The sequence below is a fragment of the Tympanuchus pallidicinctus genome, unplaced genomic scaffold (assembly GCF_026119805.1).
Source record: "Tympanuchus pallidicinctus isolate F22 unplaced genomic scaffold, pur_lepc_1.0 scaffold16, whole genome shotgun sequence".
Lineage (NCBI taxonomy): Eukaryota > Metazoa > Chordata > Aves > Galliformes > Phasianidae > Tympanuchus > Tympanuchus pallidicinctus.
This window is the reverse complement of record NW_026294679.1, coordinates 13,168,179-13,192,971: the sequence shown is the minus strand read 5'-3', so window position 1 is coordinate 13,192,971 and position 24,793 is coordinate 13,168,179. Positions and strand designations below refer to the sequence as shown.

Sequence of the window (24,793 nt, the reverse complement as noted above, 5' to 3'; positions counted from 1 at the left end):
TGCAACCGGGTCAGGGCTTGCACTGCCCGGCTCTCCCCCTCTCCCTCTTGGCGAGCACCCAGCAGCCTCCTGGGACACACTGGGAGTGGGGCTGAGAGCTTTTTGGCAAATCACAGGCTTGTTGAAAAGTGCATTTCCAAAGCTGGATTTATAGTGTTGGCTTGGCCTCGCCGCCTGGCTTTGGCCAGAGAACAAAACGTCATCACCAATCTGCACTGCAAACTACACCTTGTGTCCCCTATCTGCACCCCTAAACACAGGGCTGCAGCTTTGAGGTCCTCAAGCCTGGGGAGGTGGGGTGCATCCTGTGTACCCCCTGCCCACGTGCAGCTGCTGGGCATGTTGATGCTGAGCTGAGTGCCAGCACGTGGTGCAGCTGAGGAAGTTCATGTGTCCTCCAGACACATCTGCTGTTGGTGCATGTGCAAGCACTCTGAGCTCTCTCTGCTCCAGGGGTTCTGCCTGTCCCTCACAGCTGGGGCTGGGCACTGTGGCTTGGGGAGCACTGGACCATGGCAGGGCCTTTGCCCTGTGCTGCTGGGCAGGAATTTGTCCCACTGAGCTAAGCTCTGGGGCCAGAGCCAAGTCCAGTCCTAGGCTGTCCCTTTCCCAGCTGCTATGGAGGGGCTGCAGTCCCCTTCACTGCAGCACTCAGTGGCCGCCTACCCAGCCAGTTGCTGTGGATCCATGCACGCTCCCTGGGCTGCAGGCATCAGGCAGAATCTGACGTGGGACTGTGCCCACCCTCCCCAGTCATTACACGTCTACCAAGCAAAGCTTGGCTGAGTTTCAGCTGCAGGCACCGTCTCCTGCCCAGACTTCCCACAAGCCCTGAGATGCATTGTCCAGCCCCTGTGCCAAGGTGTCCCCTGCCCTGGGCCCCTGTCCCTACCTCGTGCTTGGAAATCCAGTGAGAGGCACGGCTGTGAAAGCAAAGTCCAGGAGCTACCAGCACAGCACAGAAATGTTGGCCAGGCTCCGTGCAGGCCTGGGTGCAGACTGTGCTGTCCATGGACAGTGGGGACAACGCCTGGCTCACAACAGGACCGCAGAAAAGCTGCAGAGAGAATATGATGCCGTGGTGATTGGGGCAGGTAACACAGGGCCAGGATCTGGTGCAGGTGGGGCAGCCCTCAGGTGTGTGTGGGTCTGGAATGGATCGGCATATGTTGCAGCTCTCTGGTGTGCTGCTGGCACGGGGGTCTGAGCAGAGCTGAGATGTGTGTGGGGCCTGGGAATGTAGGGATGGAGAAGAAGCTTGCTGATGCCTGCATTTTCATGCCCAGAGTCTTGCTATTTGGGTGCTCTGCATCTGTGTGGGGCAGGGTGCCATGAGGCCACCCTGGCTCACCCCCCTCTCTCCTTGCAGGGCACAACGGGCTGGTGGCAGTGAGTACCGATAGCAGAGCCCTCACCTTCATCCCCGGGGGCGGCATTGGGAGGAGGGTCTACAGGAAGCACTGGGACTGGGGGTCCTACAGAGGTTTGGGAAGCAGGGACTTCCCTGATGAGGGGATGGGGTCACCATGTGCAGGAAAGGGATGCGTGCCACCCGCAGTGTGACGCATGCTCCCCACAGGCTGCCTACCTGCAGCGGGCAGGGCTGCGCACGGCCGTGCTGGAGAAACGCCACGTGCTGGGCGGCGCGGCTGTCACCGAGGAGATCGTGCCAGGTACCCCATGTGCACCACATCCTCCTGCCGCTACCTACCCTGTGCATGCCTCACCACCCCATGTTCTCCAGGCTTTAAGTTTTCCCGGGCTTCCTACCTACTCAGCCTGCTGCGCCCGCAGATCTATGCAGAGCTGGAACTGCAGGTACTGCTGCCCTCCTGGCACGCTGGCAGGGCAAGCCTGCTGCATTGCCAACCCTGCGGTTTCTATCCTGACCCCATGCCTTGCAGCGGCATGGCCTGAGGGTGCTGCCGCGGGACCCTTACTCCTTCACCCCGCTGCTGGAGGACAGGAACCCACCCCGCTCCCTGCTGATGGGGCATGACATGGCCCAGACCCAGCAGCAGATCGCCCAGTTTTCCCAGAAGGATGCTCAGGTACAGGGACAGTGCCTGGCCTAGGAACCCTCCCTGCCCAGCAGAGCGGTAGGAATGCACATGGTGGAATATCTCCTTCTGACCACTCTCTGTCCCTGCTTAGGCTTACCCTAAGTATGAAGTGTTTATGGGGTGCTTGGTGTCTGCCATCAGCCCGCTGCTGGATGTCCCTCCTGCAGATACAACTGCCCTAGGGCAGGGCTCCCTGCTGCAGAGGCTCCGTGCCCTGTGGCCCCTGCTGCAGACAGGTATGTGGAGACATGGGGACCCCCATATTGATGGTGGCTGGCCCAGCCCCAGGCACTGGTGGCCACCTTCTGGTGCAGCCATGCAGGTCCTGGAACTGCCTTTTCTGACAGGGCTGGCACTGGGGCGGCACCTGCCCCACTTTTATGAGGTACTGACAGCCCCGATCTCCAAGGTGTGTGCTAGCAGCAGTGGCACTTCCCTGCATGCTTATGGGGATCGAGACACAGCCCACCCCTGAGCTTCTCCTTGTCTTCTGAACCAGATCCTGGATCACTGGTTTGAGTCAGAACCTTTGAAGGCCACTCTGGCAACAGATGCAGTGATTGGGGCCATGAGCAGCCCCCACACCCCTGGCAGCGGGTGAGGGTCCCATCCCTTCCCTGGGTCTTGTGACTCTGTGTGCTGGCCACTGGAGCTCTCATAAAGGCATCCTTGCCATGGGGGCACACACAGGGGACAGACCTCATCCCCTTGGCTAACCACAGGTATGTGCTGCTGCACCACGTCATGGGTGAGTTGGAGGGGCAGCGTGGTGCCTGGGGCTACGTGGCTGGGGGCATGGGGGCCCTGTCCCAAGCCATCGCCTCCGCAGCAGCCACCCATGGTGCTCACATCTTTACGGAGCAGGTATGAGGTTTCTGGTCTTGGTGAGTGCTGTGGGATGTCTGCTGCTGGCTGCGGGGATTAACTGAGTGATGTGACCTCACCTCTGCCCAGGCTGTGTGCCGTGTGCTGCTGGGAACTGATGGGCAGGCACAGGGCGTTGTGATGCAGGACGGGACGGAGGTGAGGAGTAAAGTGGTGTTGTCCAACGCCTCCCCCCAGCTCACCTTCCTGGAGCTCATCCCGCAGGTATGGGGCTACCATAGCACTTGGCATAGGGTCACACCCCAGCTGGGTCATCCCATCACCACAGTGCCCTCTCCATCCCAGGAGCAGCTGCCAGAGGACTTTGTGCAGCGGATCCGGCAGCTCGACACACGTTCCCCTGTCACCAAAATCAATGGTAAGGACAAGGACCACCCTCACCATCCTTTGTCAGGCATGCTTGAAGCACTTATGCACCCCATGGTCTCCATCCAAGTGGCGGTAGACCGGCTCCCTAGCTTCCTGGCTGCCCCCAACACCAATGACAACCAACCTCTGCCCCACCACTGCTGCTCCATCCACCTCAACTGCGAGGGCACACACCTCCTGCACCAGGCTTACACCGAGGCTGCCCAAGGGCACCCCTCCAGCAGGTAGGAGGTGCCCACCTTGCTCCCTGCCCACTGCCCTGGTGGTGCTAGGGAATGTTACGTGGCTGTTTCTCACTCCCCCAGGCCCATGATTGAGCTGTGCATTCCCTCAGTGCTGGACCCAGGGCTGGCCCCTCCAGGCTGCCACGTTGTGTCCCTCTTCACCCAGTACACCCCATATGAGCTGGCAGATGGGCAGTCCTGGGATGAGAAGGCTCGGAATGCTTATGCAGACACAGGTGTGTAAAGCACACGTGGAGCAGGATAATGCCTGGAGCACCAGTCCCTGCCTATGGGAACAGCCACCAATGCCTCCATTCCTCCATAGTGTTCGACTGCATTGAAGCCTATGCCCCAGGCTTCAAGGCATCTGTCATCGGCAGGGACATCCTGACACCACCTGACCTGGAGAGGATCTTCGGGCTGCCTGGAGGGGTGGGTGCCAGTGGGTTGGGCTCTGAGCATCGTTCCTGTGGGGAAGAGACACTGCGCATACATGGGCTCTCTTTGCAGAACATCTTCCACGGAGGGATGTCTCTGGACCAGCTCTACTTCACCCGGCCAGCACCATCCTACTCAACCTACCAGTCCCCAGTCCCAGGCTTATATCTGTGTGGGAGTGGAGCCCACCCTGGTAAGCAAGGCTGAGAATGGGGCTGCAGGGGGAAGATAGGGCTACATAGGGCTACGTGACAGGCACAGACCTGTGGTGCAGCCCCATTCCTGCTGCCTTTCAGGAGGAGGTGTGATGGGTGCAGCAGGACGCAATGCAGCCCAGGTGGTCCTCAGGCACTTCAGGCGCCTGCGGTGGCAGCGGTGGAACTGACTTCACCTGCACAGGCATGTGGCTGCAGTTGTTTCCAGTGGCCCCTGCTTCCCATCCATGCTGCAAGCCAAGCATACAAGGTAGTATCCCCGGTGAACAGGGCAGTACAAGCTAGTGCGGGGTCCCAAGAGGTGTCATCCTGTGACATCCACAGAAATAAACCCAGCCGTGGACATTGCATTTATAGCTCTCTCTGCGGTTTTTTGGTTCTTTGTGCAGCTCACTGTGCACTTTGGGCTGTGATATCCTGGGGCCTGAGAGCAGAGCACATCCTATGCCCCCCAGCATGGGCTGCACAGGGCCGCCCACACTGCTTCTGCTTGCGTCGGGCACAGACGTGTCACAGAGTGGTGAATGGGGACAGCCAGCCCCTTGCTGGGGTGCGCCGTGCTCCCAGCATCCTGCCCCGTGCTGCTGCTGAGAGCCACGCGCAGCAATGACAGAGCTCACATCCTCTCCCTGCCCTCTTCCTCCAGGGGACAATGCTCCCGATTCAGCTCCAGGCCTCTCCTGCTGCCGGGCCCTAAATATGGCGTTTCCGGGCTGTGTGCTGCTGCACCTGAACCGCCTGAATCAATATTGACCGGCCAGGAATAGTCCCGCAATCCTCTGAGAATAGCCCCGCACGCCCGCCCCGCTGCCCACAGCTTCCCGCGCACGGGGCTGCCCTGCTGCAGAGCCCTATTTTTATCCTCTGCAGTCACCGGCTGCAGGTGTTGGTGCCTGCTGTAACCCGGGGGTGACAAAAGGGGGGACGCCCCGGTGTGCCGCGTTCGCACCGAGCGTCAGGGCATGGCCGCAGCCGGGGGAGAGCTGATGGGACGGTGCCGTGTGTGGGGGTGTGGGTGCCGGGGTGCTGCTGGCTCTGTCGGGACGTGGCGATGAGCTCACGGGCTATTCCCGGCCGTGTTGTTCCTGGCTCCTCCCGGCAGGAACCGGCTGCTTTCACTCCAAACAAACAGCCCGGTGGCCACTGGCACATTCCTGGCCGGCCGGTGGCCACCACCAGGGCACGGGCGCTTCCTGTTTATCCCCATCCCACGCCGGGTTGCTCCGGGGACCGCTGTTGGCCCCATCCCATGGTTGCTCCCAGGGCACGTTTGGGGGGAGTGGGGGCATCCCCTGTCTGCACGTCTAATGGGGACGGCAGCGTCTGGGGACCCCCACACCCCCTCCCCTGCTCTCTGTGCACCCCAAGTCCTGGCACCATTGCAGCACCCTACGTGAGAGGGGGTCCTTTTGGGGTGATGCATGCAGCAGCCTCATGTTCCGCCTGGCTGGGGGGCCAGCCCCATGGTGCCGTGAATGCTGGGTGGGGGGACAGTCCCATCCTAGGGTCCTGGTTTCATTCCCTGAGCAGGGGGCAGCAGGCTCAGCATCCCATGCTCTGACCCCCCCAAAAGCTGCTTTGCCTCAGAACAAGGCTCTGGCTGGGCAGGGTGCAGGGCTGGGCTCTGAGCCTCGTGTGCGCGGAAGGGGGGGGGGCCGGGGCTGGGCTGGGCTGGGCTGCGTGGGCCCCCACCCGGGGCAGCCGCACCATAAAAGCAGCAGCAGGCGGTGCTCGGCTGCAGGAGAGCTGCTGGAGGGCGGCTGGAGCCAACACCGTGTCCCCTCACCGGCAGCCAGAGTGAGTGCTGGGGGTTGAGGTACCTCGGGGGTGGAGGGAGGAGGAAACAGAAGCAGCTCCCAGTGCTGCCGATACGGATGCAGGGGGAGAAGGTTGGAGATGGGGCTGCATGCAGAAGGGAGAGACGATGGGTTTCAAGTGGGGAACAAGGGGGTTCTGTGGGATCCCCACCCGCAGCCAAGAGCATAGGGATGAAGCAATAAGGGCAGTGCTTGGGGCTGCTGGCCACCCACTGAGTGTGGGGTAGGAGCTGCGCACAGCATGTGGATGTGGGGCTGAGCCTCAGGGAGGGGTCACTGCAAGCTGTGTACAGGGGAGGGACAGAGATGTTACTGCTGTACAAGGAGGCATGACGCTGCTCCATCATTACCATGCTGTGAGGCACAGGAGGGCTGCACCTCCACACTGTGTTCCCTAGGGGCTCAGTGTCGGACTGTCCCCAGGCATCCCACCTCAGAGCTGCGATGGTGATGCTGGCCGATCTGAAACCCATCCTGCTCCCACTGGTGCTGGTGCTGTGCCAGGTGGCTCCCAGCACACAGGAGCCACTCGAGGTGCAGCTGCGGCTGGCAGGGCCTCGGGGACCGGCTGGGGAGGGCCGCCTGGAGGTGCTGTATCAAGGCCGCTGGGGCACCGTGTGTGACGATGGCTTCGACTTCCACGTGGCCACCGTCGCCTGCCGGCAGCTGGGCTACACCGCAGCCATCACCTGGACCCACAGTGCTACTTATGGCCAGGGGGAAGGTAGGGGGCAGCTGGGATGGGCGGGGGGCTGGATGGACAACAGCTGTTGGGAGAAACCTGCACGGGATGCTGTGGGAGGGGTCAGCATGGGGGCATTGGGTCTAGGGTGATGCCTTCATAGTGACCCCTAGTTCTCCATATCCCCAGGTCCCATCTGGTTAGACAATGTGCAGTGTGGGGGCAATGAGGTCTCCCTGGCCGACTGTGCCCACAACGGTTGGGGCACGAGTGACTGCCACCATGGTGAGGATGCTGGTGTGGTATGCTCAGGGCAGCGCCTGCATGGCGACCTCCCTTTGACATCAGCCCCTGCTGCTCTGGGAGAGGTGAGTAGGAGCTGTGCATCCATAGAGATGATTGGGGGTCTAGGGTGGGTCTCATTACCCACTGTGGCCACCTCACAGGGGCCAGGGCTGAGCCTGGAGGAGGTGCGGATCAAACCCATCCTGGCGCGGGCTAAGCTGAGCCTGCCAGTGACGGAGGGAGCGGTGGAGGTGAAGCACAACGGGCGCTGGAGACAGGTGTGCGATGCCGGCTGGACCCAGAATAACAGCCGCGTAGTGTGTGGGACGCTGGGCTTCCCCCATGAGAAGCACGTCAACACCAGCTTCTACCGGTAGGGATGGATGGATGGATGGATGTGCTATGGGGACTTGAGGTATGGTGGAGAGAGGCTGCCAGTGAAGGGGTGGAGTTGTAGCAGGGGGCATAGGGCACGTGGCCATGCCTGTGTCCCCTTCCTCGGGGCTTCAGCTTGGGCTCAGCAGCAGTCAGGGGCTGTGGGATGCTCCCCTGCTTTGCCTTGTGCAGCATGGGTGCAGACATAGGAGAGCCGAGCCTTATACTGAGCTATAAATACAGCCCATAATGAGCCCCTGCTGGTGCCAGGCGTCCTGTAATCCTGCCTGGGCACGCAGTATAGCAGAATTTGGCACAAGATTGTCACTCAGGAGAGAACCCCACCACGCAGTGGAGTGCCAGGGAAGGCAGGGATAGGGGCGCAGCTGTGCTGAACCCCCAAACCTCCTGGCTCTGCTCCTTGCAGGAAGCTCTGGAACATGAAGCTGAAGGACCCCAACTCCAGGTAGGGCTCAGCCCTGGGCAGGGAGCACCAGCACAGGAGCCCTCTCCCAGAAAAATCTTACACTTCTTCCCACTGCTCTCCTTTGGCAGCCTGAGGAACCTGAGCCAGAAGAGCAGTTTCTGGGTGCACCGTGTGCAGTGCCGGGGCACAGAATCTCATCTGTCACGCTGCCCCACACAGCTGGCTCCCCCAGCCCTCAGCCAGCATGCCTGCCCCCGTGGCATGCATGCCATCGTCAGCTGCGTGCCCGGCCCTGCCTTCCAGCAGGACAAGAACAGGGGCAAGAAACCTCCCCGCAAAGCCTCCCTGGGAAAGGTGAGCCCTGGCACGGTCCTGTGCCCCAACACCAAGGCAGGCACCCAGGGCCAGGCAGCACCCACTGAGTGCCTGCTCCTCCTTCCAGGGTCTTCCTGTGCGCCTGCGAGCTGGTGCCCACGCTGGTGAGGGCCGGGTAGAGGTGCTGCGCCACGGGCAGTGGGGCACCGTGTGCGGCCGACGCTGGGACCTGGCAGCAGCCAGCGTGGTGTGTCGGCAGCTGGGCTATGGCACAGCCAGGCAGGCGCTGCTGGGAGCACAGATGGGTCAAGGTGAGGTGGATAAAGTGCAAGGATCCCCTCCCCCAGACACTCCTGTCCCCCAGTCTGGGGGTGTGCAAGGGGATCCAGATTGGGCACAGAGGCAGGAGTGCTCCCTCTGCTCCAGGCCTGGGGCCCATCCACATGAGTGAGGTGCGCTGCATCGGCCACGAGCGCTCCTTGGCTGAGTGCCGCTTCCAGGACGGTGAGCAGAGTGGGTGCCGGCATGATGACGATGCGGCCGTCCGTTGCCATGTGCCCCACATGGACTTCCAGAGCCAGGTGAGCCCCTGCCCCACTGTACAGCCCTCCACACAGAGACCCATTGCACAGCCTCTCCATGTAGAGCCCTTAGCCCCCTTCCTGCTGTGGATGCTTGGAGCAGCCTAAGGAGATGGGGACAAGTAGAGCAACTCAAGCCACACTGAAGTGGGGTCTGTAGGACACGCTGAAAGTGGTCATGTGGCATGAAGGTTGCACAGGGCTTCCTGCCCCACAGCAGCCCTGTCCTAGCCCCTCTCTGCACACAGGTGCGCCTGGCCGGGGGCCGCAGCCCTGAGGAGGGTGTTGTGGAGGTGCTGGTGCCAGTGCAGGGCAGGCTGCAGTGGGGCGCAGTGTGTGGAGCTCAGTGGGGGCTCAACGAAGCCATGGTGGTCTGCAGGCAGCTGGGGCTGGGCTTTGCCAGCCATGCCCTACAGGTGAGCATCGTGAGTGTGCCGGGATGTGTTGGCATACAAGACAGCCTTGTGGCACATGGGTTCAAGCCCTGGTAGTGGTGCTGGGAGCTGGCGGGGCAGATGAGGGCTGATCTGAGCATTGTGTCTCCCTCTGCCAGGAGACCTGGTACTGGGCAGGCAGCCCAGGTGCCTCGCAGGTGCTGATGAGTGGAGTGCGCTGCACGGGCACAGAGCTGGCCCTGCAGCAGTGCCAGCGCCATGGCCCTGTGCACTGCCCCAGTGGTGGGGGACGCTTTTCAGCAGGGGTCACTTGCACCACCCGTGAGTACCCAGAGATGCCCATCCTCCTGGTGGGACCCAGATCTGCACAGAGCAGGGGGTGGCAGTGTAGAGGCCACCGGCTCTGTTTCCTCTGTGCCAGATGCCCCGGACCTGGTGATGAACGCCCAGCTGGTGCAGGAGACAGCTTACCTAGAAGATCGCCCGTTGGGGCTGCTGTACTGCGCCCATGAGGAGCGCTGCCTGTCCCGCTCTGCTGACACCATGCAGTGGCCCTACGGCCACCGCCGCCTGCTCCGCTTCTCCTCCCAGATCCACAACCTGGGCAGGGCTGATTTCCGACCCCGGATGGGACGGCACGCCTGGACCTGGCATCAGTGCCACCGGTGAGACTCCCATATCCTGGAGCCAGGCTGGGCACTAGAGGATCCATGCTCCGTCCCCCTTGACTGTGTTCCTCCTACACAGCCCCCATCTTGGCAGAAACTGTCCTGCCCAGAGTAATTAGCAGCATCCGGGCTGACACTGTCATTAGGGCTTTATTTGGATGCAAGGCTGTAATTTGTGCAGAGCTGCTCTCCTCTAGGTGCTGCCCGTCCTGCCCTGGCCCCACTCACCCCCTGTCCCTACAGGCACTTCCACAGCATCGAGGTCTTCACCCACTATGACCTGCTGACGCTCAATGGCTCCAAGGTGGCTGAGGGGCACAAGGCCAGCTTCTGCTTGGAGGACACCAACTGTCCCGAGGGTAGGTGGCACCAGCAGTGGTGCAGAGCAGCTCCCCTGGCCCCGCCATCCCTTATGTTCCTTCTCTGTCCCCAGGACTGCAGCGTCGCTTTGCCTGTGCCAACTTTGGGGAGCAGGGGGTGAGTGTGGGCTGCTGGGACACCTACCGGCATGACATAGACTGCCAGTGGATTGACATCACTGATGTGCCACCAGGCAGCTACACCTTCCAGGTATGGGCTTGGAGGGACCCCACGTTGGGAGAGGAGGGCTGGGCAGCTTTGGCAATGCTGGCACAGAGGTGTGGTGCAGCAGGCAAGGTGCCCCCACCCCCGTTGCTCTTTGCCCTCCCCAGGTGGTGGTGAACCCCAAGCATGAGGTGGCTGAGTCAGACTTCTCCAACAATGTGCTGCGGTGCCAGTGCAAGTATGATGGGCAGCGTGTCTGGATGCATGGCTGCCACACAAGTAAGGAGGGTGGGAGTACTGGGGGGTGACCACACGGAGGGTGCCATGTGTCCTGACCCTACCAACACCTCCGCTCTCCCCAGGTGATGCCTATGGTGCTGATGTGGTGAATGAGATGGAGCGGCGCGAGCGCCTGGCCAACAACCTGGTGTAAGACCCCGTCTCTCCCCCCACCCCACACCCAAGGGCACTCCAGCCCCTGCCCTGGCTGCAGCAGCACCTGCCTGAGCTCAGGGACTTGACACCTGCCCTATTTATTTCTGCTGCCATGGAGGATGGAGATGAGCATCACGGCTGGTACAGGGGCCAAGCCCCATGCTGCCGGGGGAACCCCAGCTCCAGTGCTCAGCTGCCCCCCCCGGACAACTACCTCAGCCTGCCTGGCCCCAGGCACTGCCACCCATGCACTAGTTATGTCCTCAATAAAGGTGCTGTGCAATGGGACAAGGGTGCTGCGTGGTGATATGGAGTACCCTGCTAACCCCCAGACCAGTTCCCATGCTGCCCTGTGGGGCTGGTGCCAGACAGCCTCAGCTCCTGGCCAGCAGTACCCACAGGCTGGGGCACCTTATCCCTGACCCAGCTGACCCTATACACAGCAGGGCAGCCAGCTTTGCGGCAAAGCGGGCCGGCAGCCAGCCCTCAGCCGCCACTGTGCAGCCCATGCTGGGCTTTCCCAGGCTGTTCCTGGCAGTTCCCTGCGTCCCTAGAGCATGGATGGAACAACTTTGCCCCTGGAAGCCCTTGCTCATGGGGACAGGGTGGGGACACAGAGAACATGCCCTTGCTCTGTTTCTTTCCCCTTTTAAAGGAAATAAATGAGAATCCCATCCGACAAGCCACCAGGTGCTGTCACCCCCTCCTGCCTGCATACCATCCCCACCCCCACGCACCAATGCAGGACATAGATAAGGCTTCTATCCCCTGCCTTGCCCCGTGCAACCAAGACTGGTCCCCACGTGCTAGCTCCGGCACGTGGAGGGGCCACGAGACAGTAGCCCCAAGTGCAGCCCGTGGCAAGGCATGTGCTGATGGTGGCTCATTGCGCCAAACCACTCTGCTCACTGCCGGACAGCAGAAGGATGCTTTCCATGTGAGAGTATCCTCTCATCCTGAAACTTTCCACTGTCTGGGCCACCTGGCTGAGACAGAGCCCAGCTGGCAGCAGGGCCTGCAGCCGCAGCACAGGGTCGTGACCAGTTCCTCTAGCACTGCGCTGGGGACATCCAGGGGACATGGAGTGGCCAGGGCAAGGCAGAGGTGACGCGTGGCACTGCTCCACACTTGCTGCTGAGGGCATGAGAGCCCCACAAACGATGGCCCTAAGAGTTCTGGGGTTGGCAGGACAGGCTCTGTGCCCTGCAGGTGATATAGGGGGGAGTTTGGGGTGGTGAGCTGATAGAGCGCCACAGCCCTAGGGCAAAGGCAGCTCCCAGCTGCCCACACCACTCCCGGGGGCAGGGCAGGAAGCCCCCGGGTGGGGAGCGCAGCCCACATCACAGCCTAGAGCCCGCTCAGGGCTGGCCCTTCCCACAGTCAGACAAGGATTGCGCTGTTCAGGGTGGCGGATGTAAACAGGGTCCCTCTGCCAGCACATTCCAGCCCTTCCCCAGGCCATCCTGCCCAGCCCACCCTGGAGGGGAAACCCCTGCCTTGAAGTTGAGCACAGTATGCACACTGCCCGGGCACCCCCAAGTACATGGACATGCACTGCAGCTGCAGACGATGCTCTCAGCTAGCAGGACAAGCCCTGCATCCCACAGTGCTGCATCCCCCCTTCGGAGGCAAGGCAAAGCAAAATAAATGGTATTTATTAACAAAATAAAGGACATTCTCACTCACAACGCTCAGGGTGGCCATGGTGACCACATAGCATGTGTCACCGTAGCCCTGGGGACAGCCTTGGGACACCATGGCATGCCCCTAACCGGCTCTCAAGCACCTTGCAGCTGTGCCCCGGCCCCTCTCCTGTGTGCCTGCTCCACCTAACACAGAGCCCACAGGGCAGCAGCACCAGCTCCATCCCCAGGTGCATCCCCTGGCAGCATTGCCAGCACTATCCCACTGCAGGACGTTCATTCCCGGCCTTCCCAGGCATCCTCCCGCTGCTTGTTCTCCAGGCGCTTCCTCTCTGTGGGGAAAAAGAGTAAATGCCAAGCCACCATTTGCCCCGGCTGTATGGTCTGAGATGAATGACGTGGCACAGAGAGGTTCCCTGAGCTCACCCCGTGCCTCTTGCAGCTTCCTGCGCTCGGCGTCCCGCTGGGCAGGGGTCTGGCTGCTGCGCACCCCCAGGGCACCGATGACCAGGCGCCGTGCCAGTGCTGCTGACGTTTCGGGGCGCTCCTTGGCTGGCTGCAGAAAGTCTGAGGGGGGTGCGAAGGGGGTGTCATCATGGGGACCCCAGTGGGAAGCTGGCATGACACCAGTCGGGGTCCCAGGGTACTGGGGTGCCCATGGTGCGGAATCTTCCCATTGTGCCCCCACTCACCAGCATACGCCCTCGCCTTGGCTTTGGCTGCCCGTGTGCCCTGGGACAGCGGTCGAGTCTTCACCATCAGGTGCTTGGTGCTGAGGGCATCGAGCGCTGCAGGGAGAGCAGCACAGAGCCATGCAGCCAAGGAATGCACACACATGGTGCCCTTTACCCACCCACTGCATACCCCGTGGGATGCCTGCAGTACCTGTGATGGGACTGGAGAAGATGCCCAGAGCGTGAGTATCGTCCACCCACTTGATGTCAAAGCCCTTCTTCCTGATGGAAAGACGGAGGGTGAGCACAGCACCGTGGCATTGCATGGCATTGCCACAGCACCATGGCATTGCACATTGCCGTGCACTCACTGGTAGCTGCAGAAGATGCGCAGGAGGTCCTCGGTGCGGAAATCCGGGGGGAAGTCATAGATCTCGATGACGTGGGGCAGCTCAGCGTCGCTGAGGTCCGGCACGGCCGGCTCAGCCCTGTAGTAGTTGAAGCGGGGCTCCTGCAGGCTCTGCTGGTGCTCCGGGCCCCCAGAGAGCTGCGGGGACAGAGACGGTGCTGAGCGACCCCCACCCGGTGCTGGGAGCCCATAAATCCCAGGTGCTCCCTTGGGGATGTCCTGCCCCAGTGCCGCACACTGGTGCTCCACTAGATTAATGGCAATGAGTATTGGGAGATATCAAGCAGGGCTCACACATTTTCCCATTGCTCTTTTCCTATTACAAGCATCCCAGTGAGACACGGATACGTGCTGGCCAGGTGTAGGGTACCCAAAATCCACCTGAGAGCTGCAAAACCAGGGAGAAGCCACATGTCTGCTTGCACTACAGGAGCCCAGCAAGCCCCACATTACAACGGAAAATCAGCACTCCCCAACAAGCCAGTTCCACTAGTTCAGCACCTGCGCTGCCAAAAATGGATGCCTTATTTCTAATTTGGATTTGTCTGGGTTTGGTTTCCAGCTGTTGTTTCTTGCTCTGCCTCTCTGCTGGATGGAAGAGCCACTGGTCAGGGTAACAGCACTGCTTGCAGTAATCGCGTCACTTCCCAACCTGCCCCTCAACAAACCAAGCAGGCTGTGCTCATTGAGCATCTCACAGTCAGGCATTTCCTACAGCCCTAAAACACGATGGCTGTAACTCTTTCCTACCTCTCCAATTTTTCACCCTTCAGTTTGAAATATGGGCGTCCATCTCCCCCTGCCAACATCACAACTCTGGGGGGGGGGGAGGAGGGCACACAGCTGCCAGCAGCACCGGTGCCAATGGGATTCCCAAACATGCCGTGCTGCAAGGTGTGGGGCTGCGGGCACATAACTCAGCCAGGTCCCCAGCCCGATCCCCCAAGTGATCGTAGCTGAGCGCACCACGGCTGGAAGGTTAGAGCCCATAAATCTCAGCCAGCTCAGTCAATAAAAAGTGCTCGTTCCAACAATTTTATGGAGCAGATGGATTCATGGGCAGGTGAGGACAGAGGGGACAGCTGAGTTACAGAGCTGGCGGGGCAGATCAGCACCACTCGAGATCATTTCCCACTCCAGGCAGCTGCACACACTCACCGGGGTCCGGCACCCCGCAAAACCCCAAGCAGGATGGAGCCTGTGCAATGCCCCAGGGGGCACGGGGCTGGTGAGTGGAGCCCATGACCTTCACAAATCACTGAGTGTGGCGAGGATTGGGGTACATGCATCACCACCACCAGCGTGAGGACCGACGGCAGTGCCGTCCCTCGCAAGCAACACCCACCATGGCTGCAGGGAAATCATTCCCGTGGTTAATTACCCTCCACTGATTTCCAGTCTGAATCCGTCTGGCTTCAGCTTGCAGCCAGTGGATCTGGGGATGCTTTTTCTTGCTAGATTAAAGAGCCGTCTGCTATCAGAAATCTCTTCTCCTTGCAGAACGTCATAAATCTTGCTCTCTGCCAGCTCTCCGCAGCGCATAAGGATTCGGTTATGACAAAGAACACTACTAATTTCCTTGTCCTTTTTGTTAATTAACAACAGCTTCATCTCCCCAGTGGACGCGTCTGCCTCCCAGCAGCACAGAGGCGTGGGGAAGCCACCAGTAACAGGGGTGGAAGGGTGAAAATGGCCACTTCCCATTGAAAAATCCCCTTTTCAGGTCCTTATTCACCTATCTGGGGAAGCTCCCTGAAAACCCAACCTTTTTTTGAGCACCTGAACGGGGCATCCAACAAGGAAGCTGCAGAGCTCCCCACTGAACAAATTACCTGCAGCACCTCTCGGCCACATGGCTGGCAGGAACAGAGGATCACCAAGGCAGCGTGCGCAGCCCCAAGCAGCTCAGAAGACATGGGATGAACTCAAGAGGGGCACTGAAACCCCAAATCCTCCCATACGCTATCACCAGGCACCATCTGCCACTTCACACCTCGCACTGTGTCAACGCTGGACGTCCGTTTTTGACAATATTAGTGCTGTTTGTTACTCCAGCTACATTAATGTCGCTCCAAAAATTACTCGTTTTTATGCCACTGATTTAAAATGCAATAATGGATTTCCAGCCTGGCTGCAAAAAGATACACTTTCCTCGCGAGCAGTGGGGAAGCGGCACGGCTCCCAGCGCTGTGCTGCTCATTGTAGTAAATCCAACCCCACGCCTACAGGAGGGGATGGTAATGAGCCACAGCTGATTAAGAAGCTGTAGTTTTCAGGAAACTTCACGTTGCTATTTCAATGGGAGCCCATCCGTCTCGGCCCGTTTCTTTATTACTGGCCCTGCTTTCACGAGGGTGCTGTTGCAGTTTACGGCTCTTGAGCATGTTCTACTGATTGCACTTTACATACTGGTAAGGGGAAGAACTCCCCCAGCCTTGCTGGCACCAAGCGGGCCCTAGAAGCACCCTCATGGCACTGCTCACACCATGCACAACTGGAGGTAATGGCTCACGCATGGGCTGTGCACCGTGGGGCTTATCCCACTGGTCATGGGGACAGCTACACCCCACACACCCCATCCCTAACATCCCAGCAGGACACACCCCAAGGACAGAGCATCCCCACACACGTACCTCCTCCAGCAGGTGTGGATCCAGGCAATCCCCATCATCATTGAACAGCGCATCCCAGCTCTCTGCGCCGCCTGGGCTGCTCGGGGTCCCGGCACAAGGCTGATTTGGCTTTAGGGAGCTGCCATGGGGACATCCCTCCTCACCCTCCTCCTCCTCCTCCTGGTGCTGTTGCTGCCAGCCTTTGTCCTCATCTGCTTGTGTTGGTTCCTCAGCCCAGGATCCAGACGAGAGCTGCTCCATGCCTTGGCACAGCAGCTCAAGGGGTTTCAGGGCCAGGGGTCTGTCCAGGGGATCCCCTTCCCTGGGGCCACTTTCTGTCCCCTCAGCACAGCTCATTTCATCACCAGTTCCCAGATCATTGCTCCCATGGGGCGCAAGAACACTCTCCCCTCCATCATGTCCAGCACCAGAACTGGCCTGCTCCTTGCTGGGTGGCAGCTGCTCCTCATGCTCTGGCAGGAGCTGGGATGTGCTGTCCATGTCCCAGCCCTCACCCTGCCCTGCAAGGACAGATTCATCACACTCCCTCTTCTCCTCATGGCTTTTCACATTCTCCCAGCTGAGCCTGGGTACGCTGCCCACATTTCCCTCTCCTGCCTGCTGCAAGGCACCCTGTTTTGTGCATCCCAAGCACTCCGTAGATGCACCCACAGAGCTGTGACCCAGAAGCTCCGCCACGTTGCCCAGCTCTGTCCGATGCATCACGCTCTGCTCAGCTGCCATTACATCATCAGGATCTCCACCATGCTCAGGGACAGACGCAGGATGGGCGCCCAGAGTGTCCGGCACCGTCCTCAACCCAAGGCTGTGCTCCCCAGGCCCTGCATCCCAGGATGCTTTGCCTGAAGGCTGCGCAGCAGCTGGCTCCACGCTTGGCTCCTGCACATCGGGCGATACTCCCACTGCCTGTCTGTCCCCAGCAGAGGCTGCCCGTGGCTCCTTGGCCCTGGCCTTGCTCTCCCTGCCAGCCTCTTTGCCCACATGTGTCCTGGTTCCAGGGCTTCGCCTCTGCCCCTCAGAGCCACCCCTGGGGATGTCTTGCGCCAGGTGCTGCTTCTCAGGCTCCCGGTGGCTGGCGGCTGCCGCTTGTGCCGCTCTCTCCCGCCGTGCTTTGGGCACATAGAGGGCCATGTCGGGCTTCCTGCGGCGCGCCCGGCTGCCCTCTGCCTCCATTGTGCCACCACCGCCTGCAAGGGAGAGAAGTGTCACCACCACTGTGCCCAAACCGCAATGGTGCCAGTGTGATGCGCATCGGGATGTCCTGGCAAAGGGCTGCAGCTGTGCCAGGCTGCCCCGTCCCAGTGGAGATTTATTTTTCATCATCTTTGGCACAACCAGGCACGCCGCTGCCTGCCAGGCCCTGCGCCCCTATAAATATGCATCAAGCAGCGTTTATGGAGACGGATGGTGTGGGGGTCTGTGCTGTGGCTGAGGGAAAGGCAGAGTGGGGCCGGGCCGGGGCCCCGTGATTAATCACTGCCCACTCTGTTTAGGGGTATTCATCACGGGCCGCTGTCAGGTAAATCACTGGAAAAACACCTCTTCAGTAATTAATGTGAAGTGACGGATGGACGGCCCCTGGGCCCATTAATCTGGAACATCAGAGCCTACTGAGATTATGAATGTCAGGATGCATAAACTGCCGGCGGATCAATAGGGCCAGGAATTCATCCAAGGCTCTCATTTCCGCGGCACCTCCGGTACATTAGGCTGCAATCCCCTCCCTGCCAACCACACCAAGCCCAGCCTTGGGGACAAGCAGCGGAGCCTCGTGGGCTGCAGTGCCCGACACTGAGCTGGACCCACCGATCTGGGACTGCCCGTGCAACCCACCTCACCCGGACAGACAGATGGATGGAGGTATCAGAGTGCAGCCTGTCACCAAGGGGTCATGGAGCTCCTCCACAAGACTGGGGATCTCCAGCGCTGGGATGCCGCCAGCTGAGATGCTCTGTGCGCATCTCGAGTCACCTCCAAGGCACGCGGGATTTATGGGCTCCTCGAAAGTTTGCCATTCACCTTGCCTCACCCTCCAAAGCAGATGGTGCTGCATCAGCCAGACGGTGCTGGGAGCACCCTCTGCATGCGTAGCCGTGCCAGCACACAGCTTCTTCCCTGGGCACAGCATGCAGTCTGTGGGTCTCACTCACCCTGCAAAGGGCAGGGCATCTCTGCTGTTCCCAGACCTTGAAGGCTCACCCCACTGCATGGCTCTGGCACGAGGCTGTGAGGTCTCAGTGCAAGCACGCAGCACAGCGCAGTGTGCCAGTTCCTGGAAAAGTTGAAGTGCCACCCAGCGCCCTCCCAGCAGGCTGCCTCATTTCCTGGCAGGGCGCTGTATTTTTAGCCTTCGAGGTTTCTAATTCCACTCAATCCATCCTGCCATCAATAGAGCACGTAACCCTACAGCCCTGACTGCAAGCAGGGGACGGCAACACCTTGGCCACTGCGGAGTGGGATTGCCCATATGGGACCACGCATCAGCAATGTCACTCTTTATAGTCTGCTGCAGGCTGGGTGAAAAAAAAAAATACTGCTACCCTAATAAACGCAGCCACGAGGAGATTCTAAACAGCCCCGATTAGGATGCTGCCGCACGGTGCTGACATCCAGAGAGGGGACAGCGGGCAGCTGTCCCCACAGCACCTCCCTGCTCTGCTCTGGGGAGCAACACGCTCAATAGTGGGGACAGCATGTGTGGGGACAGTCGAGCAGTGACATCGGTGTGCAGGCAGACATGCAGAGAAAAGGGAGATTTCAATCGCGCCTCGCGCTTCTGATGCTCCAAGGAGATACCTGGAGCACCGCAGACAGGAGGTGATTTATGGGGCGATAGTGTCCCTCGACAGCTGCAGGGAGAAAAGGGATGGCACGGCAGCAAATGGAGCTACAGGCGGAGGGGAATGCAAAGGGCTTCACAAATACAGCAGGGCAGGTTCAGCACAAAAGGGAAGAGGGCTATTAATAAATAGGGAGGGAGAGAAAATTAATGACGGAACAAAAATGAAGGGCAACATTACTGTTTTTAACCAGAAAAATGCAAAGGAGGCAGAGGCCTCACCGAAACAGCTGCAGGGAAGCAAAAACAGCCCTGGCACAGAGCAGACACCTGGGCACACTGCTGACCCCAGCTCGTGGTGCTGGGTCGGAGCAGAAGCAGAGCAGCGGGCACTGATTTCTGGGCAGAAAGGAATAAGAATGCTGCAGTCGAGCACCCTGAGGCTGCTTCAGTGCTCGGTGCCCAAACAATGGGTGCAGGGGGACGGACGTGGGATTTCCAGCAGGGTTATTTCAGCAGAATTACCGGGCAGAGCTTTAGGATAAGGCGGGCAAGATACAATTTACGCGAACATCGGGGTATCTTTTTACAGCAGCTCGCAAACTTTCATTGGAGCGGTGAATCGTAATTAAATTTGCGGACGATAGCGAGCCGAGCAGGGAAATCACTCAAAGGATCCGAGAAACACGGGCAGGGAACGCGGTGAGAAGCAGCCTGGGAAAAAGGAGCGAATGTGGCTGGGGGAAACCGGGACGACAAGTGGGGAAATGGAGGTGCGGAGCCGCGCAGCGCGCGGTACCCGGCGCCGTACCCCAGGCGGGGAACATGGCACAGCGGGGGCGGGGCAGGGCGCACAGCTCGGACCGCTCTGCCCCTTCCCGGCCGCTCAGCGAAGCACCGCCGTCCCCCCCCGGTTCCCGCACCCCGACTCCGTCCCGCCTGCCGGGGTCGGGGCGACGTGCGGGGGTCGCGGGAGGGGCGTTACCGGTCACGGCGCCGGGTCCCCCGCCGCTCCGCGCTGCCGCCGCCGCTTCCGCCGCGCCGAGCCCGCCCCGTCCCGCCGCGGGGAGCGCCGGGACCTGTAGTGCGGCGGCACCGCACCGCCCCGCAACGCGGCCGCGGCGCCGCCCCGCGCCCCGAGCGGCCGTCGGAGCTGGAGGGGGTCGGGGCTGCTGGCGGGAGGCAGCCGTGGGCACGGGGAAGGCGGCGGCGGCGGCTGCGGCAGGGTGAGCAGAGCAGCCCTCATCTCCGGCGTGGCACCGCCGCGTGTGCCGTCACCCGCGCTGGGCTCCTGCGCGTCCGCGGAGTGGAGAAAGCCCACGTGCTGGGGACGCGGTGCCACGAACCGTGCCAGAAGCGTGGTGACAAAGGCACCGTGCCCAGCAGCCAGCGGGGATGATGGGCGCAGGGCTCCCGCTTCCTGCAGCGCTGACCCCGCAGAGGCTGCCATTGATTTCCCATTACATCTTAATGTCACGTACAAAGCGGGAGCGGCGCTGCTGGCTGCTCGACGCTGGGGGATCGCCCAGGCTCCGTCACCCCCTGGGCCACATCCTGCAGACAGAGGGCTGCGGGGTGGTCAGCGCGCTCGATGCCCAGACAAACGGACGGGGGAAGGTGTCTGTGCTGGGCAGCTTCGCTCCGCATCCTTCCTGGGGTTTGGCGAGGAGCTGGCTGCCTGCGCGAGCCGATAATGAACGTGGCCCCGGTGCTTGCACGCGCTCATCGGCAGCGCGGGCGGAGGGGAGCACACCTGAGACCCGCACGTCTTCTGGCTCCTAATGAAGCGCTGCTGTTGCTGAGCACTCCCGAGCTGGGACCTGCGGGAGAGACGAGTTCCTCCACAGGCACAACAAGGAGCGATAGACACGGCCCAGGGGACACAGACATTCCAGGCTGCCTGCTGTGTGTGCCAGCATCAAACCCTGGTTCTGCTGTGCTGGGATGTGGACCCAAGTTATGATGCGTTCTTCTTTTGATTCCCTTTTATTTGGACTGGAGCCCAGGAAAAGTGGCTGTACTCCATTGCCACAGTCCTGCAGGGCATGGCACGGACGTATAGGTTCTGCCCTACCATCAGCATGGCCCCATACAGGACAAGGATGGCTCTCTCTATGTGGAGCTACCCAGCACCCTCCAAGGTGCAGCCTCAGCCCCACTGTGCCCCAGAGGGGAGCATGGCTTCTCCTGCGTGTAATCGATGGGAGCAGATCCTGATCGCTTTCATTATTATTATTTTCTTATGCATGTGCGCACAGGAGATTTATCGCCAGCTACGGAGGCAAAATCAATTATTCATGTTATAAATTAGAAAATGATTTATGTTTGTGGGAGGCCAAGCAGTGCGGAGCCCCTGGCCGCGTGGGAGCTGTGTTTGTCTGGGAATGGCACCGGGTACCCCCTGCCAGCACTTCCCCAGCCTCTCCATCACCACCTCACCCTGGGGTGTCCCCATACATCACAGTACCCAGTCCTGGACACTATGCCAAACCCCAAAACCTCACAGGGGCCCATCTCCCTGCATGGGGCTCACTGCCACTGTTGACTTTGGGGTCTGGGATTGCAGGGCTCTTCAGGGATGCTCAGCTGGGCTCTATGCCCATGGTTTCCCATGGCAAATTAGCAGCAGGGCTAGGAGCTGGAGGGAACACCTAGCCTCCAACATCCTGCCAGCCCATGTGCCCATGTCTGCAGCCCAGGGGAGTTTGGGGACAGCAGTGGCTCTATTACCCCAGCTATTGCAGTAGGATGATGCTCCACAGGCAGTTTCCATGGCAGCAGGAGTGCAGTCTGAGTACTGGGAGGTGTGGGCTGCAGGAAGAACCCCTTATTTCCCCCACTGGAGACATTCTTACACCTCTCCTTCTGGCAGCTGAGTCTGTGTTTCCTGCAAGGGAGACTGCGGTGTCCTCTCTAGAGTGCCATGTGCAGGGACAGCGACCCCCTGCACCACCAACATGCTCCCAGGAAAGGAGAAGGATAAGAGCAATGGGGGCTGCTCAAAGGCTTGAGCCCAGCTGTCCCAGAAGAGCCTTGGCCTCCTCTTCCTGGGTTAGCGTGGCCTCAGGGCTTCTGCGAAATTTGTAGGTACAGAGAGCACTGGTGGGAGCTGCACTGTGGTCACAGAACCCCACCTCACACTGGGCATCCTCAGCTCCCCTGCCCAGCACATGTTCTGTGCTGATAGCAGGGCTGCTCTTGTTTCCAGAGAGCGTCGATTCAAAGCTGCTGTGCCTGCACCTCCCTGGGGATGGCACAGCAGGCCGGGATGCTGCCTGCTTCTCCTTGTCTCTCCATCTGCAGCTGCGTCAGCGGGGGACGCAGGGAGCCACGGGCTGAAAGAAGCAGTGCAGAGAAAAAAGAGTGGCTGGCGGCTCCAGGTCTGGCTCTGATCAGAGGCGAGCTGTGTGTACAGCTCTGGCCGGGCTGAGCCCTGAGCAGGAGAGGCAGCATGGGGCTCTGCACTTTCTCTCACTGGAGCCAAACACCCTACAATGCTCTGAGATCCAGCAGTGCACCCTGTGACCCCCTTTGTGTTACTGGGGATCCCAGCCCCTATGAGCACATCTCTGCTTTCTCTCTGCAAAGTAAGCGTTTGCAGAGGGCTTTGCTGGAGAAAAGCCCTAGGAGTTGCCCTGAGGACACAGGGTGAGGAGGACATCACACCCAGCATTTCCCATGCCCAGCCTGGCAGCTCAGCCATGGGGAGGGCACCGCAGAGAGCTCAGGGCTGGGGTAGGTTGGATTTGCTTTGTGCTGCTGCACCAAACACCTGGGGACTCAGCAGCTTGTGACAGTGCTGTATAATGTGAGGAAGCAGCCCGCGGTGCAGGCAGGCGCCGGTGCTGCTGGCGGCTGTGGGCAGGGAGATGATGGGGCCCAGCAGTGCCCCTGGGAGCGGAGCTGGCTGTGGGCAGCAGGATTCTCCTGCTGCCTCTGTTTTCCTGCACACGGGATATAAGCAGGCAGTAAAAGCAGCACTGTGCTGCAGGAATCAATATAGCCTGGGTGCTCCTCCCCGCTCTCCCCTGGGAGCCTGCCCCCAAGCATCTCCCTGAGCAATTGCTGCTGTCTCCCTCTCCATGCTGTCTTGCTTTCCAGCATGTGCAGCAGGACTATGCCTGATGCTGCAGGCCATGCAACAGTGTGGGGAAGGGGGTGACAGCCCCAGGATTTGGGGAGCTCACTTCCTGGGCAGCCTGACTTCAGGGATCCTTTGGGATGTGGAGATAGATATCCTGGGGGATTCCTGCGTCCCTCTCTGGGGACCCCCACTGCCTGACCAAGAGGAGCTGATGTGCTCTGGCTCTATCACAGCACCCAGCAGGTTCAGAGGGACATGACACAGCGTGATCCTACATCTTGCCCATGGGGATTCTGATCCTACAGGAGATCCCAAGGAGAGACAAGCCCAGCTCACCCATAGGGCAGTGTCTCGCACGGAACGGGGCTTTCTGCTGTCACTGCTCTGCCCCACAGGTAGTGATGGACAGCAGGGATGGGCACCATGAGGCAGGAGACAACAGCGGGTGGATCCGGTTACAGGCAGCACGGGGCAGAGAGATCAGCAGAGAACAGCAATGCAGCAAAAAGGGCTTTTAGTGATAATTAATAATTAACATTTCTAATGATGTCCCGGCGACAGGAAGAGTCCAAGCAGGGACCTGGGGGCACTGTGCGTGGTGACAGTAGCAGCTTGGGGCCATATAGGGACTGGGCTGTACAGAGCCCGGGGTCAGGTGCTTCCTTCCTGCCCTGCTGCTGCCATGGGCACGCAGTGATCCTATGACAAGATGGACTGGAAAATAGTGTACAATGCACCTTCAGATTGACCTGGCCTCTTTGCTAACACCACTGGGTCTACCAGGCTGGCAGCAGGAAGAAGGGATTTCTTCAGCACTCACCCATGGACCTTCTGAGATCCCCAGGATTTGGTCATGCTGGCGACAGGAGCAGAGGTGGCTCAAGATACGCAGAGCCCAGGGGACCCAGGAGGATGGCGGCAGCTCAGCGCGGCGCAGCGCAGGCTGCAAGGGAACGGAGCGCTCACTATAAATACATCTGCAGGGTAAACGCCAGGGAGGAGAAGAGCTATTTCAGCTAAAAGACAACATTAGCACAGGAATGACTGGGGATAAATTAACCATGAATACATTTAGGGTGGAAATTAGACCCTCGGAGCAAGGAGGTCCCAGCACAGCCCCTCCAGAGGAGGAAACGGTGACAGGGGCCAGGGTCAGCTTTGTGGCCAACGTGTCCCACACATCGTGTGCCCTCTTCTAGTGTCAAAAAGGAGTAAGGTGTATTGCCCAGCTGCTTCCCAGGCCATGCTGGCTGCGACCAGGCAGAGCAGGTGACTGCAGAGAGGAGCAGTATGCAGAGCACTATGCATGGTATATGCATGCACACTGCACGCATGCCTGAGTGTGCAATGTGCAGGCTGTGTGTGAGCATAAGTGGGTGTGCACAGGCTGCATGAATGTTTGGGCAGCGTGCTGGGTGCTCACATATGGTGTGTGTCTGTGTGTGTGTGTGTGTGCAGGGTGTGCAGACAGGGATGCTGCACGCAGGCTGTACTTCATGTATGCATGTGGATGTGCGTTTGCAACATGTGTGTGCTGTGCACCCACTGTGCACCTACTGGGCTGTGTGCAGGTGTCTCAGCCTTCGTGGTGCTCCAGAAAGAACATCGACAGCGCCTGTAAAGCGTCTCAGAGGACAGTGCTGGGAGTCAGCACTGCTCTGTCACCTGCACCCAGTCTGTGCAGCAGCAGCTGCGATGTGCTGGAAGGCACACGCTGGGTTTCCCTGATCCAGCTGCTCCTGGGCTCGTTCCCATCCGGATGATTGTGAGCCGTCAGGCAGAGGGATGCAGGGTGCCGGGGCTGCTGGCTGCAGGGGATTCCGGGAGGCAATCACCCCGTGCAAAGCTGGGACAGCGCTGCCCTGGAGATGT

The 24,793-nt window shown here is 60.2% G+C and overlaps 3 protein-coding genes across 3 annotated transcripts; 2 read left to right on the top strand and 1 right to left on the bottom strand.

The window, feature by feature from the left end:
• The first annotated feature begins 51 nt into the window (after positions 1 to 51).
• PYROXD2 (pyridine nucleotide-disulphide oxidoreductase domain 2) lies at positions 52 to 4,548 on the top strand. Its single transcript, XM_052677407.1, has 16 exons — positions 52 to 1,094; positions 1,370 to 1,389; positions 1,580 to 1,673; positions 1,745 to 1,818; positions 1,905 to 2,051; positions 2,155 to 2,299; positions 2,411 to 2,472; positions 2,563 to 2,660; positions 2,786 to 2,927; positions 3,018 to 3,152; positions 3,234 to 3,306; positions 3,385 to 3,541; positions 3,623 to 3,777; positions 3,867 to 3,973; positions 4,052 to 4,172; positions 4,276 to 4,548. The coding sequence occupies exons 1-16, from the start codon at positions 965 to 967 to the stop codon at positions 4,362 to 4,364; spliced, it is 1,749 nt and encodes a 582-aa protein (XP_052533367.1). The 5' UTR covers positions 52 to 964; the 3' UTR covers positions 4,365 to 4,548.
• Positions 4,549 to 6,380: 1,832 nt separating this feature from the next.
• LOXL4 (lysyl oxidase like 4) lies at positions 6,381 to 11,094 on the top strand. The gene is made up of 14 exons (XM_052677089.1): positions 6,381 to 6,735; positions 6,883 to 7,061; positions 7,140 to 7,351; positions 7,781 to 7,819; positions 7,909 to 8,134; positions 8,223 to 8,406; positions 8,522 to 8,676; positions 8,925 to 9,092; positions 9,230 to 9,392; positions 9,493 to 9,736; positions 9,983 to 10,098; positions 10,173 to 10,309; positions 10,432 to 10,543; positions 10,627 to 11,094. Exons 1-14 carry the CDS (start codon positions 6,456 to 6,458, stop codon positions 10,695 to 10,697), a joined length of 2,286 nt encoding a protein of 761 aa, XP_052533049.1. The 5' UTR covers positions 6,381 to 6,455; the 3' UTR covers positions 10,698 to 11,094.
• Positions 11,095 to 12,334: 1,240 nt separating this feature from the next.
• Positions 12,335 to 19,877, bottom strand: R3HCC1L (R3H domain and coiled-coil containing 1 like). The gene is made up of 7 exons (XM_052677452.1): positions 19,823 to 19,877; positions 16,059 to 17,245; positions 13,388 to 13,563; positions 13,228 to 13,298; positions 13,035 to 13,130; positions 12,769 to 12,909; positions 12,335 to 12,674 (listed from the first exon to the last, which is right to left on the bottom strand). The coding sequence occupies exons 2-7, from the start codon at positions 17,229 to 17,231 to the stop codon at positions 12,619 to 12,621; spliced, it is 1,713 nt and encodes a 570-aa protein (XP_052533412.1). The 5' UTR covers positions 17,232 to 17,245; positions 19,823 to 19,877; the 3' UTR covers positions 12,335 to 12,618.
• Positions 19,878 to 24,793: the final 4,916 nt, after the last annotated feature.

Bases quoted from the DNA above. Each gene is read 5' to 3' on its own strand.
- R3HCC1L (XM_052677452.1), bottom strand. From the start codon at position 17,231: ATGGAGGCAGAGGGCAGCCGGGCGCGCCGCAGGAAGCCCGACATGGCC. The intron at 13,131-13,227 runs GTACTGCAGGCA...CTCTCCCTGCAG, and splicing joins CTTCTCCAGTCCCATCACAG to CGCTCGATGCCCTCAGCACC. The intron at 12,910-13,034 runs GTGAGTGGGGGC...CACCCCCCTCAG, and splicing joins CAAGGCGAGGGCGTATGCTG to ACTTTCTGCAGCCAGCCAAG.
- LOXL4 (XM_052677089.1), top strand. From the start codon at position 6,456: ATGGTGATGCTGGCCGATCTGAAACCCATCCTGCTCCCACTGGTGCTG. The intron at 7,352-7,780 runs GTAGGGATGGAT...TGCTCCTTGCAG, and splicing joins GTCAACACCAGCTTCTACCG to GAAGCTCTGGAACATGAAGC. The intron at 9,393-9,492 runs GTGAGTACCCAG...CCTCTGTGCCAG, and splicing joins AGGGGTCACTTGCACCACCC to ATGCCCCGGACCTGGTGATG.
- PYROXD2 (XM_052677407.1), top strand. From the start codon at position 965: ATGTTGGCCAGGCTCCGTGCAGGCCTGGGTGCAGACTGTGCTGTCCAT. The intron at 2,052-2,154 runs GTACAGGGACAG...GTCCCTGCTTAG, and splicing joins TTTCCCAGAAGGATGCTCAG to GCTTACCCTAAGTATGAAGT. The intron at 2,928-3,017 runs GTATGAGGTTTC...ACCTCTGCCCAG, and splicing joins CTCACATCTTTACGGAGCAG to GCTGTGTGCCGTGTGCTGCT.